This window comes from Rhinolophus sinicus, chromosome 16 (genome assembly GCF_057876585.1).
Source record: "Rhinolophus sinicus isolate RSI-liver-muscle chromosome 16, RSI-T2T, whole genome shotgun sequence".
NCBI lineage: Eukaryota > Metazoa > Chordata > Mammalia > Chiroptera > Rhinolophidae > Rhinolophus > Rhinolophus sinicus.
Genome location: NC_142516.1, coordinates 101,971,986 through 101,988,102, shown reverse-complemented (window position 1 = coordinate 101,988,102; position 16,117 = coordinate 101,971,986). Strand labels below are relative to the sequence as shown.

At 42.6% G+C, this 16,117-nt stretch overlaps 1 protein-coding gene and 1 pseudogene across 1 annotated transcript in view; one reads left to right on the top strand and one right to left on the bottom strand.

Annotated features, from left to right (window-relative positions):
• The window catches only part of FREM2 (FRAS1 related extracellular matrix 2), a 166,859-nt gene extending 161,398 nt beyond the window's left edge, over positions 1-5,461 (bottom strand). Inside the window, exon 1 of the mRNA XM_019753570.3 lies at positions 9-5,461. Coding sequence (XP_019609129.3) covers positions 9-5,181 — 5,173 coding nt within the window. The 5' untranslated portion in view covers positions 5,182-5,461. The remainder of the gene's footprint in view (positions 1-8) is intronic.
• Positions 5,462-14,078: 8,617 nt separating this feature from the next.
• LOC109459230 (riboflavin kinase pseudogene) lies at positions 14,079-14,627 on the top strand (annotated as a pseudogene).
• The last annotated feature ends 1,490 nt before the right edge of the window (positions 14,628-16,117 follow it).

The following is a 16,117-nucleotide window of genomic DNA, read 5'->3' as shown; positions in this document are numbered from 1 at the left end:
AACCATACCTTGTGTAAACTGAGTGACACTGTGGTTGCCTTTGCCCAGGTGGAGGAGATATCCATGTCGAGGGGCCTCTGTAACAATAAACCTAAGAGAAAAATGTAAGCTGTCTCTGTCCTCCACTTTCAATATTTTGCTTGTGATCATGAATCCTAAGTGGCCAGTGGACAGACTGCGAAGTGTAGAGGCCCCTTTGTTCACTGCAATTTGGGGGACACTATTGTCAACAGCTAAGACCTGGATCTTCATCACTTGGGGTCTTCTTGTTTCAAATACTGTATCAGGAAAAACATAGAACTCTGTATGGGAACCATCAGTCACCGTGAAGGAGAAGCTGTCTTCACTTGACTCCGTGCCATCGTGCCTGTAGCTAATTAAGTTTTCATTCAAGTCTTGCTTGGTAAAAACCATCGTAGGTCTGGTATTGTTAAATAGGAGTTGGCCATGAACAGGCATCTGTGTGACAGTGAATTTTAGGAGTTTGTCAGGAGTATCTCTGTCTTCAACAGTGAGTTCAAAGGGAGTGATCAGCTTGTTTTCACCTTCGCTGACAACCAGGTTATGGATGGTGACGACTGGCTTTTTGTTGTCCACATCACTAATGGAGATACGGAATGTCCGGAACACAGGGTTATGTCCATCAGTGACTTGAAACTCAAAACTGTCCATCTTTACCTCATCATCGGCGGTGTGGATGTAGTAGATTTTGTTACCAGCCAGTTGGAGCTGAGTGAAGGATGTGATGGACACTCCAGGTTGATCTGTGCATTCTAAGAGACCTCGCATGGGAGCCCTGGTGATGGTAAAAACTAAGTTTTCATCAGGACTGTTTAAGTCACTAGTGCTTAGTAGGTCTGTTGTGAGGATGACTTTACCACCTTCTTTCAGGGACACTCCTTTACTTATCACATCAGGGAAGACAATGTCAATGCTGCCGATAGATACATAAAAGTAGCGATCTATGAGGGCATTTACTCCATCAGTCACATCAAATTTAATTAGATCCCGAATGCCCTCTTGCCCAAAATGGACATACTGAATTAAGTTTCTGTCTACTTCATCCTGGGTAAAATTCATGCCCAGTGTGATATTTTCAAAGGCACCTGTAGGTTTTTTTCTCTGTAATAAGCCATGTCCTGGCCCATAACGAACAATATAAACCAAGGATTTGTCTTCAGAATCTAAGTCAGTTGCCATTAATATTTTGTTGTGTATAATTTTGGTTTCCCCAATTTCAATTTCTAGTCCATTATTAATGGCCATTCTGGGGGTCTCATCATCGACAGGGATAACCATAATGAGCACCATCTTTTCCACAGAGTGCTTACCATCTGTTAGTTTAATCACAAAATTATCTTCCTGAGTCTCAGAATCATCATGCTCATAAATAATGCTGGAACTCTCTATGATCTGGTCCAAAGTGAAGCTTTCAACAAAAACTGTGCCATTGATCAGCTGGTTCATGACATGACCATGAGTAGGAAACTGGGTAAGAGTGAAAGTTAGATCATCCGGGGGAACGTCAGCATCAGCAGCATTGAGAATGGGTGTGTCAATCACCAGACTCATGCCTTCCATCACCATAAATTCTCTCATAAATATTTCTGGCTGTTCATCATTGGTGGGAACAATTACAATGGGGAAAAAATGTCTCTCTGAAAAGTTAATGCCATCAGAACAACGAAATATAAATCTGTCTTCCACAGGTTCCACCCCTTTATGGACACTCTGGACATAGTTAATATGACCCTGTCTGAGATCTTTCAGGGTGAAGGCACTTATGGCAATTCCTGCTCTTGATTTTTCAGAGCCTGGTGCTGGAGAAATGTTTTCAACATAACCTGAGGTAGGCTGAATAACTATAGTGCACAAGATGTCATCATTTAGGGAATCAATATCTTCAGCACTTATATGCATTGAGGTTATGACACTTTTATCACCTTCCATTACTACAAACTGTTCACCTACAGAAATTTCTGGGGCTTGGCTGTCAACAGGAAGGATGGTCACCCACACAGTAACTCCTTTAATAGAATTGCCACCTATTCTCCATTCTTGAGACATATCTGACAGACTCAGGTTAAAAGAGTCCTCTTTGGGCAACAGGCCTATCTCACCACTGGTGTGGGCATAAACCACAGAGCCCTCCAGGATGTCTCTTTGGGTAAACTGCTCTGCTGGAACTCCATTGACTAGGATTTCTCCATATAAGGGTGGATCTTCCAAGAGGAAAGTCAACATCAAATCATCAGTGTCCTCATCAGTCCCCTTGATAACGTTAGCAGTGATTTCTGTAGCCCCATTTTCTAAAACGTCTAGATAGGACCCCAGAGTGCCTGTAGGAAGGCTCAGCATGGGCACCTCATCATCCACTGGCCGGACATTCACTCTGAGAGTGATGGGCACCACATGGTGTCTGTCGCTGACCTCCAAGGAGCAGCTATCAGTCAAGGACTCATCCCCGTTATGTTCATAGGAAATCCGACCCTGTTTAATGTCCTCCAAGTGGAAAATCCCACCTACACGCAGGATCTGTCCAGACACCCTCATGTGACCATGTTTGGGTGCCTGTGTTAGAGTAAATGAGATGTGGGCTACATCAGTGTCTACATCACTCACACGTAACTCAGACTCACTCAGGATGTGGTGTCCCTTCTCCTGAATAGTGAAGCCAGTGTTGAGGATCTCAGGTGGCTGGTTGTCTTCTGGCTGCAAGTAAAAGGTGAAGGTGCCTGGAGCTACATTCCCAGCTCGGTCCTCCACCTGGAATTGGAACTGGGCCACTCGGGCAGCCACTCCCAGTTCTTGATCTGGGGGTCTGTAAGCAATTTTATGGTGGTTGATCTGGGCTTGGGTAAAATGGGCCACCACGATGGAAGGGTTGTCAGTCAGGACCAAGGTGCCCAATGGGGTTGGTGAGTGGTTTTCATCTGTGTCCATTGGAGGCTGAGTCACGGTGTAACGTAGTTCTCGGTCATCTGTGTCCAGGTCAGTGTAGCGCAGCCACTTCTTCCTCAGCGGTGTGAGCTGGGATTCCTGCACTACCATCCGAAGGGGACAGCCACTGCCCAACTCTGGAGGGAGGCGATCCACGGGATGGATGCGGATCACAAACCTCTGCAGCCCCGACTGATTAGGGGGGTCATGGTTATCCTGGACTCGAAATGTGAACTGATCCATCACTGGCCTGGGACTGTGGGGGCCAGAGTGCTTATAGAACAGCCTCCCCTCCATTATGTCCTCCTGCCGCCATTCTGTCACCATTTTCTCATAGAATGCTCCCTGTTTCCTCCAAGGGCTCCGGATAAGCTCCTCCACGTCATGGGGAGGATGCGCTTGACGGAGAAGCAGATGCCCTGTAGTTGAGGGAGACTCCAGCACAAACAGCAACAGAGAGTCATCTGAGTCCATGTCAGTTGCACTTAGAGCAAAGGGTAGGATGGGCACTGTTTCACCCTCTGCCAGCATCAGCCCTGTGTTGGCATTGAGGACTGGTGGCTGGTCATCCACCGGCACTAAGGTGATAGGGAACAGGAACTGCACCTGGTGCCTGTGTCCTCCATCCTCCATTCGAAGCACCAGGTTGTCACTCAGTGAGCCGTCTTTGTCATCATGATGGTAGATCACTTGGCCGGCTGCTAGTTCAGCTACCGTGAAGGTCTTAGGGGCAGATTTGCCAATGGAGCCACCCAGAAGGACAAGGTGACCATGTCGGAGCCCAGCCACCACCTCCAGCTGCACTGCCTCTAGGTCATCCTCATCGCTGATGACCAAATTTTGTGGTCCACTGCCTGCAGGGCCTGTGAGGGGCCGAGACTGGCCCTCATAGAGAATGAGACCAGTGTTCCGGGTGACCACGGGAGCCAGGGTGTTCATGGGCTTCACCACCACCATAAAAGCAAAAGGATCTGAGGCTGCTCCTTCCGGGTCCACTACCTCCAGCTCCAGTTCAAAGAGACGCTCCTCGTCAGAGTCCTCAGAGGGTGGCTGGTAGGCAATCTTCAGCAGGCGCAGATCTCTCTGAGTAAAGGAGGAGAGGGGCAGACTGCGATCATCAGTGCTCACTAGGTAGCCCTGGCCAGGCTGGAACGGAGAGGTGAGGTTGAAGATCAACAAGTCAGGCGTAGACTCAGCATCCTCCGCTGCCAACATGTCTGGGGTCAGGGCGGTCAGTACAAACTGGTCCACCTCCATCATCATCATGGCCACAAAACTGGGTTTGGGTGCGGTGTTCTCGACCCCTCCTCGGATTCTCACCAGCACCTGGAAGTGCTCGTGTTTCAAAGCAGGGCTGCCCACAGGAGACCCTCGGGAGCGCAGCTCCACCACCATAGGCACCCAGTCCCTGTTTGGTGAGCGACTGGGGGCTGTGTGGCGGTAGCGCACGCCTAGCTCCTGGAAAGCTTTGCAGTCCATCAGGAGAGGCTCCTGGGCGCCCCCCTCGCTGGCTGGGCCTGGGACCTGCGGGTAGTGGAGGAGTTCCCCATAACGAGGCAGAGCACCCAAGCCTGACAGGATGCCCACGCGACACTCCTCGGTCTCGGGCTGGTAGGCGAACTCCAGGCTCCGAGCATCCAGGGCATTGCTGGTTCCCAGCAGCTCCTCCACAACCAGGGGCAAGTTCCGAGTCACAACTTCCAGCTGAGTGAAGACTACCTCCACCTCCAGCACCAAGGGGAGCACTGCCGCCCCTCCCTGCGTGTCGTAGCGCAGCTGCAGCGGGACGCGATCTCGCGACGGGCTGCGCGCGCCCAGGTGCGAGTAGCTCACCTCTCCAGGGCCAAAGTCGCACGGGAAGCGCTTGGGACTCAGGCGGCCGGGTCGCTGGGCCAGCGCGTCGTTGTCTAGCACGGCCACCACGCAGCGGTCTCCCGGCTGCACCTGTAGCACCAGGTCGTGCAGCGGATCCAGCCAGACCTCACGGCCAAAGGGCACCCGGAGCCCACGGTTCGCTATCACGATAGCGTCCTCGGCCAGGACCCCTGCAACCCCCGCAAGATCCGGGGACAGCAATGCCCGGCCGGGGGCATCGGACTGTGCCGAAATGCGGCTTACCAGTGACAGCAGAAGCAGCAGCACTACCAGCCCGGCCGACGGCGAAGGCATCGGCTGAAAAGCGGCGCAGCTGGCTATCCGGCGCGCGCGGGAGGCTATCCCAAGGTCCTTGGTTGCGTGCATGGTCCAGGTGTTAGAGCTTGGACAGGTCAGCCTGAGAGTGCGCAGTCAGTTTCTGGGCAGGGAACAAGAGACCCCTCGGAGAAGTGCCAGGAACTCCGCACGCTGCCTGCAGGGTTCTACTGTAACCGACGCTGGGCCAAAAGGATGGGAAAGCTTTGTAGTACGGCCCGGACTGGAGCCACAGCGGAGGAGGACAAGCCCTCACGGCCGGTCCCGCTCTGCGGCTCCCGGCTTAGTCGCGCGGAGAAATCAGTGGCTCCCCTCCTCCTTCCCAGGTCCCGGGACCCTGAGCTTTGAGGGAAATCCCTCCCCTTGTACCCCCAATCCTTCCAGGAGACCAATCGTAGGTCCCCGGAGGAGGTCTGGAGTCGAGGGTTGGATAGTGATTTCTGCCAATCAGCTCCTAGAGGCGGAGGCGGGGAAAGCGCGGGTAAGGGGAGGAGATAGAAGCTGCAACAAGTTGTCTTGGAAGTGAGGGGAAGAGTGGCCTGGAGCTGCCCACCCTTGTTCGCGCTCCACCCGAGGCTACTAGGCTGCCGCCGCTCTCTGGGAGGTTAGCTGCTGGGCTAGATTCACTTCTTCAGCTGCCTTCCATATAGAATTACCCATTTAAAAAAGTTCCCGTCCCCCAAATTCAGTGGCATCCCGCGCAGGGGTTCTCACCGAAACTTGCAAACCCGAGAGGAAAGTTACACGCAATGCCGCTTGAGTTTGAATCGAAACCCAGAGCATTTTGCAGTTTAGGGAGAAACTCGGGGGCATATTTGAAAACGAAGGACAGCTGAAATTAAAAGCGATTTTTAGAGCAGATTGAGCGCCCCCTCCCACACACGCTGCTGTCTTCTGGTAAATTACAGTGGGCACAGTCCTTGGAGTGGTGAGTTTTTAATAAGCCCCTCCTTTGCAAACAAAGTTCACAGAGTAAAAGTTAAACGGGGGCATTTGGAATGCGTGAGAAATGCAGTCTGATCGGAATCGCGAGACTAGCACCAGAGAGTAAATTTTAGGTAATGTAGCCCCAGGCTCTTCCAAAGCTGTCGCTAATGTAGCTGTTATTAGAGACGTTCCCGTTGTCCTCGCAGTAATTAGACCAAGTACAAACTAAACCCACTTGTCAGTCTCACATTTCTTTGCATGCCAAGAGAACTGATAAATATCCGGAGGGCGAACTAAAATAGGTTAGCTCCCATTTCAGTCAGCCCGTTTTGAAGTCAGAGTTTGAGCTCTTCCTGCCCCCTTGTGTTTGCCCGGTTTTAGAAGTGTGTAGATTCCCTTTCTGAGAGGTTTTCTAACTACCCCCATCCTTCAGAAAACCCCTCACTATTAAAACCCAACCATTTTCAGATTAGTTAAGCAGTCTTGCTTATACTGACTGGCCAAAATGTTTAATTTGGGGTAATGTTCTTTTCTCTCCAAAAATAATAATCAGATTATTAATTGGAATAATGGCCATACTGTCTGTTTCCTGCTTAAAGATATTTTAGATTCGGGAAAGAAAGGAGTGTAAGAAAGAAACTGTTAGGCCCTTTTAAATTTCAGTCTAAATTGAAGATATAAGATGCATATGTGGGCACATTTCAGTAAGAAGCATTTATCCTTTTAATCCTGTAGTGACTTTAGTCTGAGCTCAGTCCAAGATTTTGATCTATGCCTGACACACTCAGAGCTGTTTTCCAGGCCACAGCACAAACTTTGTACATAAGCATTGCTGGGAGATGTTAGTTTCTGCTCCAGGAAGGCCACTGTGCAGAATCTGCCCCTGGGAGTCAAGAGATGGAAAGTTCGAAATCTTTCAAAAAGGAGAGAGAGAGAGGGAGGGAGGGAGGGAGGGAGGGAGGGGGGGAGGGAGGGGGGAGGGAGGGGGAGCGGGGGAGGGAGGGAGGGAGATTGTACTTGTACTTTTGGGGAGCTTTTAGCTCTCCTTACAATTGATGAATACGTTTCACAATGTAGTACAAAATAAACACTCGGGAACATAGAATGAATGTGACATTATTTTCAACATGTGATAAAATCTCCAGCCAACTCTTCACCAATTTCCAAGTTGCTTTGGCATTTTTATTCTATAATTTGTTATACTTATTTATTATTTCATACAGAATTCGAATTGTAGTGACAAGGAAAATTTCTGTTTTTCCTTTTCACAAATAAAACAAGAAGATGCCAAGTGAAATAGAACATCAGTTTCAGAATATGACTCTTTATATATGATATTTCAAATTCTGGTTATGTGCTTTGATTGAAAGGTGTCAATTGAAAGCAAAGTGGCCCTTCTTCCAGCATTGTGATTCTGGGTATGTTCTGACCAGAACCAGACCAACAGCCTGACCCCTGATGCTTCCCAACGGGCTCAGGGATTTTCCTTTCTTCCTTTCAAAGTCCAACTTTGTTTGACTTGCAAGCAATGATAAATCAGATCAGCATTTGAATTATGGGAGTATGCCTGAAGGACAGAGTTCAATATTTTGTTTTACAGTTAGAATAAAAGTCCACACTGTTTTTCTTAAAGGAAATCAATACACTATAATATTTTTTGACTTCCTTGATTGAAATGATGGAATGATTCTTAGGAATTACAATTTTGGGAGGATATATGTTCTAGTTATTTGTTATTGTTTTTTTAAATCACATAGAAGTTAACACATATTGGTATATCCTTAAAAACATTTCACATTATGATTACTGACAAAACAGTGAAATGTTAAATCTCATCTGAAAGTAAATATTATTGATGATGATCTCTCTTTTGGATAAACACCTCAGTGTTAAAAGTTTTTATACTTAAATTAGCAAGAAACTATTGTTTTATGGCCAACATTTCCAATATCATAAGGAGTAAAATAAGTTGGCAAACTTGTAATTTTGTAAGTCTCAGCTTAAATTTCAATTCTTCCTTTCTTAAGCCTTTTAACACTTCTTGAATGTAAATCTGGGCAAAATATCCTTATAAAATAAATTTGTAAATTTGTTTAGTATATGAGAAACACACCAAAATATCTCCTGGAGTCAACTAAAATTACTGATGGTTAAAACTTGAATCATCTCTTACCTAAGGTCATGCACCAGAAAACTTGTTTCTTCAGATAAAGGAGGTAATATGATGAATTTAAGATGGATGCAAGACATTCAGTTAGAAATTAGATGGCAAGGTCTGGGACGCTAAAGTCAGACGGAAGCTAAAGATATATCTGGTTTAATTTTGAATGTCACAGTGTCATTACGGAATTTATTTCACTTTTCTGATATCTCTCTACTGGTTCATAAGACTCCAATAGAGGAGATTGCCTCATGGGCACCTTAAAAATACTTACAGATGAATGATTAAAGCTCCGTACCAAGCATTTTTGATAGTTCTCAACAGAATTTTATTCTTTGATTGGTTTAAAACCACAGCTTGCCTATAAAAACCAAATTTGCTGATTTTTTAGCAGTGCTAAAAGAGTAAACATCCCTGGACTAATTGACCAAGAGTAGGGTTCCAGCCTTGGCTCTGACGTCCACTATGTGACTTGCAGCAATTCTCTTTGCTTTGCAACTAGTGTCTCCTTAACTGTAAACCAAGGGACTCAGTCTTAATGGACAAATGCCTCTTTTGTACCATTTTGGTTTTGGTGTTTGGTGCCATAAGATCATATTTATGGATGACCTGACATTCGGCTTCCTCATGCTCTGTGGTCAGAGGCAGTAGTTCTCATTCTTTCCAGAGAGCTGACTGTTAATAAAAAGAAATGTGTCACTACTAGTAGGTGAGAAAACTGAACTCAGAGCTAATGACCTTTGCCAATGAATCAGTTATGTCTTTTTAAAATATATGGAACATTTGTATGAATTGGATGTGGGCACGTACATACCTCACTAAGAAACAAATTTTTTAACCAACAAGAAAACTAAAATGAAAATGTAGCAATATAAGGTTAAATAAAAGTTCACTAAGAGGATAGGTGAATTTTCAAGATGGATCTAGTACTAGGTGATACACATAGCACCACAAACATCCAGATTTTCCAGACAAAGCTGTGTTCAGATGGGCATCTACTATGGGGAAGAAGAGAGAACACTGGGCTAGGAGCCGGTTGTTTTGAAGCTGGCTTTCCCACTTGATTGCTTGGAGCTAGGACAAGTCAATGTCTGCATCTCTAAAACTGTGACGGGAAAAGTAGAGAAGGTGAAAATATTGCCTTGACTATTTTCATAAAGATACTGTAAATATGAAACAATAAAATGTATATGTGTTGACATATATGTATATATGCAAAGTGAAAATGAAGAATGGCCATTATTTTCAAATACCTTTCTATATCTGTAAACATATAGTTATATCTATCTACCTAGCATCTATCTATCTATCCATCTATCTATCTATCTTCTACCTATTGAGCTACATTCCACATTTTTAGTAAGTGAAGATGGCAAACTCTTAGTTTCTCTTTGGTTCTCCTTATCTTGTTTCCTGGACTTATTTCTTAGTATCTTATTAGTGAAAGACTGAAATATTTGATTATTATTATAATAAATAATATGCTAATTACACACACACATATATATATATATATATATATATATATATATATATATATATATATATATATATTAACTGTTTTATTAGTTTTCCTCTCTTGCCTGTATTTCCAGTCTTCCTAGTTGCTTCAGTTTTTGGTTAAAATCTTGCTTAATTTTTCCTATTTTATAGAAATTCTCCATTAATTGCAATACCCCTTCAAACTATGCATCTCTCTGAATCATCTATATATGCAATTTCAAATTTCTCACCAGATTTATAAACCTCCTATAGGGTGACTTTTACCCTACAAGTTGTATTGACCACAACTCACCTCATTCTCTACAATCAATCATTAAGTTGGAGGGAATCTATCTCCAGAACTTCATTCACCATTGTCCTCTCTTTCCATTGTTTTCATCATCCTAGTTCACCATTATTTTTCATTTAGGTTTCTTCAAATCCTAGCCCTATTGCCATTGCTGTTGCATTGGCCATCCTATGCATTGCTGTAGATGTAAAAAAAAAAAAAAAAGAAGAAGACCATCTTTTATCATACAGTTTTGCTAAAATCTTTTCTGGCTTTCCACGGCCTATCAAAATGAAACACAATCTCTTTATCTTTATACTCCATGCTAAACTACACAGTGTTTTGAGATTTAACTTGCTGCCTTGCTTCCAAATCTTTGCTCATCTAAAATTTTTGCCTTGACTTTTTACTTCACTGTTCTCTTTCTACCTGCAATGCTCTCCCTATCTGCCCATGGGAATCAATCAGAAATTTAAGGACTGTAGGAACCTTACAAACCATTTACTGTAACTTCTTCATTTCATAGGTTAGGAAACTGAACCAAGGAGTTTGAGTTAAGAGTGGAGCTGGAAAGGAAAAATGATCTCTGACTCCCACTGCCAGGCCAGTATCTGTATCCTACCTTAAGTTCCAATTCAATTTTTAAGGATGATGTCAAATACCTCCTCCCCATGGACTCTGTTCACCTACTCACCTTAGTGCAAGCTATGCATCTTTTGACTGTCTTTCACTACACTCTACCCCCTGTACCTTACATCTTTGCTTGTATTTCTCTTATGAAACCACTCTTACTGTATGTCTTGTGCTCTTCACTCTTTTGAAAGCATCTTGACCACCCACCCAGCCTGAGTCTTGCTCATCCTTTAACTCTATAAAGACCTCAGTAAATATTCATTACATGAAATTAGATCACATTTTATCCTTTCCCAAGGAATTTCCCTTGAAACAACTCAGCCAGATGTCACAACAGCTTTGGAAGGTAGCCAGGTATATTATTCAATTTTCCTAGTAGTAAGTAACAGAAACTGAATTTGGTTGAATTGAACAAAAAAGGAAATAAAAAGATATTGGATAGCTTCCATAATTTTGGGGAAAGTGGTACTACAAGGCTCAGAAATGTGAACATGAACCAAAGAACCTAGGCTTCTAGAAACAAAGCTTCTGCTTGGTAATGGTCTCGGGGAATGGCACTGCAGCCACTGCTGGACACTGGACCCTGCAGGTGGCACCCCTCTATGGCCAACATCGGGTAGGCATCAGCAGCCCTGCAACTACCTCTGATGCTCTTGAACTCGGGATGTCACTACAGCCACTGACCAAATGAATTCTCTCTGTCACTGTAAATTCAAAGGTCTAGGCAAGACTGGATTATGCAAGTTTAAGTCGTGGTCCCCCACCCTGGTGCCCCAGCTGCCAAAGGCACCAGGGCCTTTTTGGCCTCCTGGTGTTGAGTGACTAGCTTACCACTAAGATTCATTACTGTTGTGGGAATTTCTTACCTAGAAGAAAGAAGTTCACATTTAGGGAGCCAAATGCAATCACTGCATGGCTGATGAAGTAGTAATATTATCTTTTCATATTTGAGAAAACTGATACACATAAGGGTTCAGTGATGTTTTTCAAGTTCATGCAATTATCGACAAAACCAGAAATAAATAAATTGGATGAAATAAAATTAAATGAATTAGAATTCAAGTAGTCTACTACTAGTTTGCTCTTTCTTTTGCCTTCTAAAATATGCTATTTTTTTACTCTGAAGAACTTTTCGCAAAGCCTTCCTACTTTTTCCCTACTCAGTGAAAGGGTTACTGAGCACCAGGGAGAAGGGGAAGTACTTGATGATACCTTATCTTCTGACAGGCTTTGATAATACGGATACTGAATCGACACTCTTGGGAACCTACTCAATCCACACAGTTATGAATATCCTTCTTGTTGAGGAAAGTAATAAATGGAGGAGGGAAAGGAGTAAAGCCAAGTCACTGGTTGCGGAAGCCTGAGCTGAGCCAGCAGTAAGAACTTGGTGTGGCCTAAGCATAAAAGACTGGACTTTTACAATTGGTAGTTTTCCCAAATATTTGGCTGTCACATTACGATCTTTTTTTTTTTTTTTTTAAAGCCAGTGATCCTGGAGCATAAATATCCATGGATTTTCCACCTGTAAGTTTTCAAACAAAACTCAGAATGAAGTGGAATTTAAACACAGTTTAAACAAGAGACCACCACTCAGCTGAACCCAGAACTAAACAAAAAACAAATAAGGGAAAAAGCTCTTCTCTTACTGGGATTTAACTTTAAAGAAATAATAATTATGGGACGACTTCTGTAGGTTTCTTACAGCCAATCCTATGTTTGACTCTTATTAATAGCCTCCATTGAAATACTCATGGTGGCCTTGAGATATACAATATGAGATTCAACAGAAACCCCTCTGAAACAGAGCTCTCTACTGTCTGCTTCTCAGATTAATTAAGTTCTGTAAAACAGAGTAATGTAAGGGATAAATTTGAATTTAAAAAAATGTGTCTAATTTTAATGAGATGAATAGTGTATACACTTCTGGAGGGGAAAATAATCCCCTTATTTTAATAGCTTCAAAACAGAGTTATAAAGTCATACCATAGAGAAACAATCTCAGGAATTATTATCTAAGATGAATCAGTTCTTGAGAATGATTGCTTTGGTAGGTCACTTCCAAACTTTCACAAATATTGTCTTCTTTTTTATTTATGAACCAATCTCTAGATCCCATTTTTCAGCAATTTTCTAGCCTTGGTTTAGAAAGATGCCAGCCTCACTCCTGCCAGTGCCCTGCCTAGGATCTCAAGCAACCCTCCCTCGAGGCACAGCCCTGTTATCTTTTAGCAGCGTCCCCAAATTCCAGTTCCCCATCCCTGCTTTCCTGTCTAGACTTCAGCATTTAACTTTTACCATCTAGTGTAGCTGGGCATTTGGCTATAGCTAGAAGCCCTCCACCTTGCTACCCCAGTGGAAATCGGGTCTACCACTGACAAGCTGTAATTATTACAAAGCCCATCCTTCTACAAAGCTGAAAACCGCCTCCTTGTTTGATTTTTCTGAGAATTCCAGAGGTGAAAATGAAGCTGGAGATCTTTCCAGTTAGTTTCTTTCTGCTGTTTCAAAATTTGTTGAGCAGGATAATGTAGCTTATTTTACTTTGAAATAGCCCCGAATTCCATCTATTCCCTCCTCTGGCATGAAATGGAGTTTATATACTCCTACATGACAGCTCTTCAGGTATTTGAAGTCAGTAATCATGTCCCCACCATGTTATCTTTTCTCCAGACTGAATAGTGCTTCTTTGCTCAACTGTCCCTTACAATGCATTTCCCAGAATTCTCACCATTTTGTTTGCTCTGTTTTTCAGTGTCCATTATAAAAGGTGTCACTGAGACCTAAGTAAAAAAGCTTCCTTGGGATTGCATAACTTATAAATGATTGAGGTGGGATTTGAACCCATGTAGTATAGATCCAGTGACTGGGTTCTACTAGACAATCTGGTGTGTCAACACAGTGCCTCCATTATTTGTGGTTTGAGGATATTTCAGAGTAAAATGAGCTACATTATTGTGCTAAACGTGTATTGAAACAGCAGAAATAAATTAACTGGACAGATCCCCAGCTTCATTTTTACCTTTTAATTCTCAGAAAATAAAACAAAACAACAGCAACAAAAATTGAAAAGAAAAAAAAAGCCATAGGCATGCTAAGTAATGGAGGGTATATACACTGTTACCACACTTGCTGGAAAGGAATTAGTTTATTGTTAGTATATGAGTTAGTTCCCAGTGCGGAGATGATATTTTTAATCCTTGGAAATAGTTATTGCAATTTCAAGAATTTGTACTAGAAACTAATATAAAGTTGAAACGAGCTGTATATAAAGAAAGATGTTTATGGTAATTCTATTGATTAAAAAAGTCATAAAATGCGGTTCCTGAGGCAGAGATGCAGCCTCTGAGCCGCCCAGCAGTTTCTGTAGCGTCCGCAGTGTGAGGGGCCTGCCAGGGCATTGTGCACGCACTGGCGGTGCGGATGGAGTGCCCGTCATTGTCCCTGCGCTGGTCCGGGGGGTCGGGCACAGACTCATTGCCAGCTCCACCTGACCAGTTGACCAGACCACAGCCCACACCCCCAGCGGACAGCGTCATGAAGCACCAGCCCTACTTTTGCTGGGGCCAGGGGCCAAGTGGTGTGGGCCTTTGTTCTTGGTCCCAAGCAGCTGGGCATCCTCACAACTAAATTTCCTGAGCAAGTAGTAGATAATCTTCCAGCTGATGTATCCACTGGCATTTATTATGGTTGGGCCAGTGTTGGAAGTGGAGATGTCCGTGGATGGTGGTGAGCATAGGGTGGAACCCATACTACAAGAATACAAAGAAGTCCATGGAAACTCACATCATGCCCACTTGCAAACAGAACTGCTATGGGGAAATCCTCAGTGTGGCCATGGTTGGCTACCTCAGACCAGAAAGGAACTTCGATTCTTCACTTATTTCAGCAATTTAAGGTGATATTGAGGAAGCGAAGAAATGACTAGATTTACCAAAACATTTGAAACCCAAAGAAGACAATTTCTTCCATGTTCCTAAAAACAAAATAATGAATGGCCACTGATGAAGAAATCATCTTATTTATTCATTCACTGTTTTCTAGTATTTTACTGCTTATAACTATGTAGTCTCATCTTGGTTATATTTTTAAAATCAAAGTTTAATATATTCTTTATATCTTTCCTACAGCTGTGAATTAGAGTAAAAATTACAATGTAGTTGCCATATTATGCTTCAACCAAAGCCATCATGCTGCAGTATCAAAGATTCATTTTAAAAATCAAGATTCTTTTAATGTAATATATTGATTAAAATTTATCACTTGAAAGGTTTTAATTGTTTTATAATGGAAATGAAATGTATATAGCTGTGGGTGAAAATGCAAGTCACTAGTTTGAGATGAAAACTCCAATTCTCATGGTAAAATACTAGCATGTATGTACTTGTACAACATGTGAAGGCTTATAAAAGTAAATGTATTAAACAGAGTTTTGATCACCTATTATAAACCTAAGGGGGGAGAGTCATACTTCATATTTTTGATATTTTGTGCATTAATGTATTATTATAAACATGAAGACTTATGAAATTGTGTTTTCATTAGTCATTTCCTTTATGAGTTCAAACCATTGTATTGTGTTCTTTTTGTTACAACTGTCTCAGTTCTAATTGGTCTAGACTCCTCTGCCTATCATTTTTTTTGTCTGTCTTTTAAAACATTAAAATCAGTGTTTTTCAAATTTCTAGTCTCATTTTTGTGTTGTATAACATTTCTCTCTTCTTAAGAGTAGAGACTCAACATTTTTCTTGACTTTGGTTCTTCTTTCCGTTAAACAATTGTTAGTGGCATGTTTTCTTCCATTTAGAATACCCTATGGCTTACAAAGAATTGTATCTATCTCTACCATTCCACACCTTTACTATATGAACAGTGATTAGGTGCCTATCTGTGCTGCATTTTAGAAAAACCCAAAAGCTTCATCTTTAGGTTTCCTCAAAGTTTTACTGAATATGTAGCAGTTCATTTATCTATATCAGTTTCTTAAAGAACACAAAATACTTGTTTTGACCCAAGGAAAAACTATTTAGAGCCAATTAAACTATGAAATAGAAAGTTATTTATTTTTAAAGTGATTGTACATTTTTGAGTAAACATAAACTGTTGTAGTTGTGTATGTACAATGTAATTTCATAACAAGAGTGCTTGTAGCTTGGGGGAAAGGCATAAATAATAAAGTTTTAGTTAAATAAAAAAAGTGAAAATCTTCTCCCATTTAGTTGGTTGCCTCTTCAATTTGTCAGTGGTTTCTTTTTCTGTGCAGGAGCTTTTTAGTTTAATATAGTCCCATTCATTTATTTTAGCTTTTACTTCCCTTGCTTTTGAAGTCAAATTCATAAAATCCTTTTTGAACCCAAAGTCTATAAGTTTAGTACCTATGTTTTTTTCTATGCAGTTTATTATTTCAGGTCTTATGTTCAGGTCTTTGATCCATTTTGTGTTAATTTTGGTACATGGTGACAGGTAGCAGTCCAGTTTCATTCTTTTGCACATGG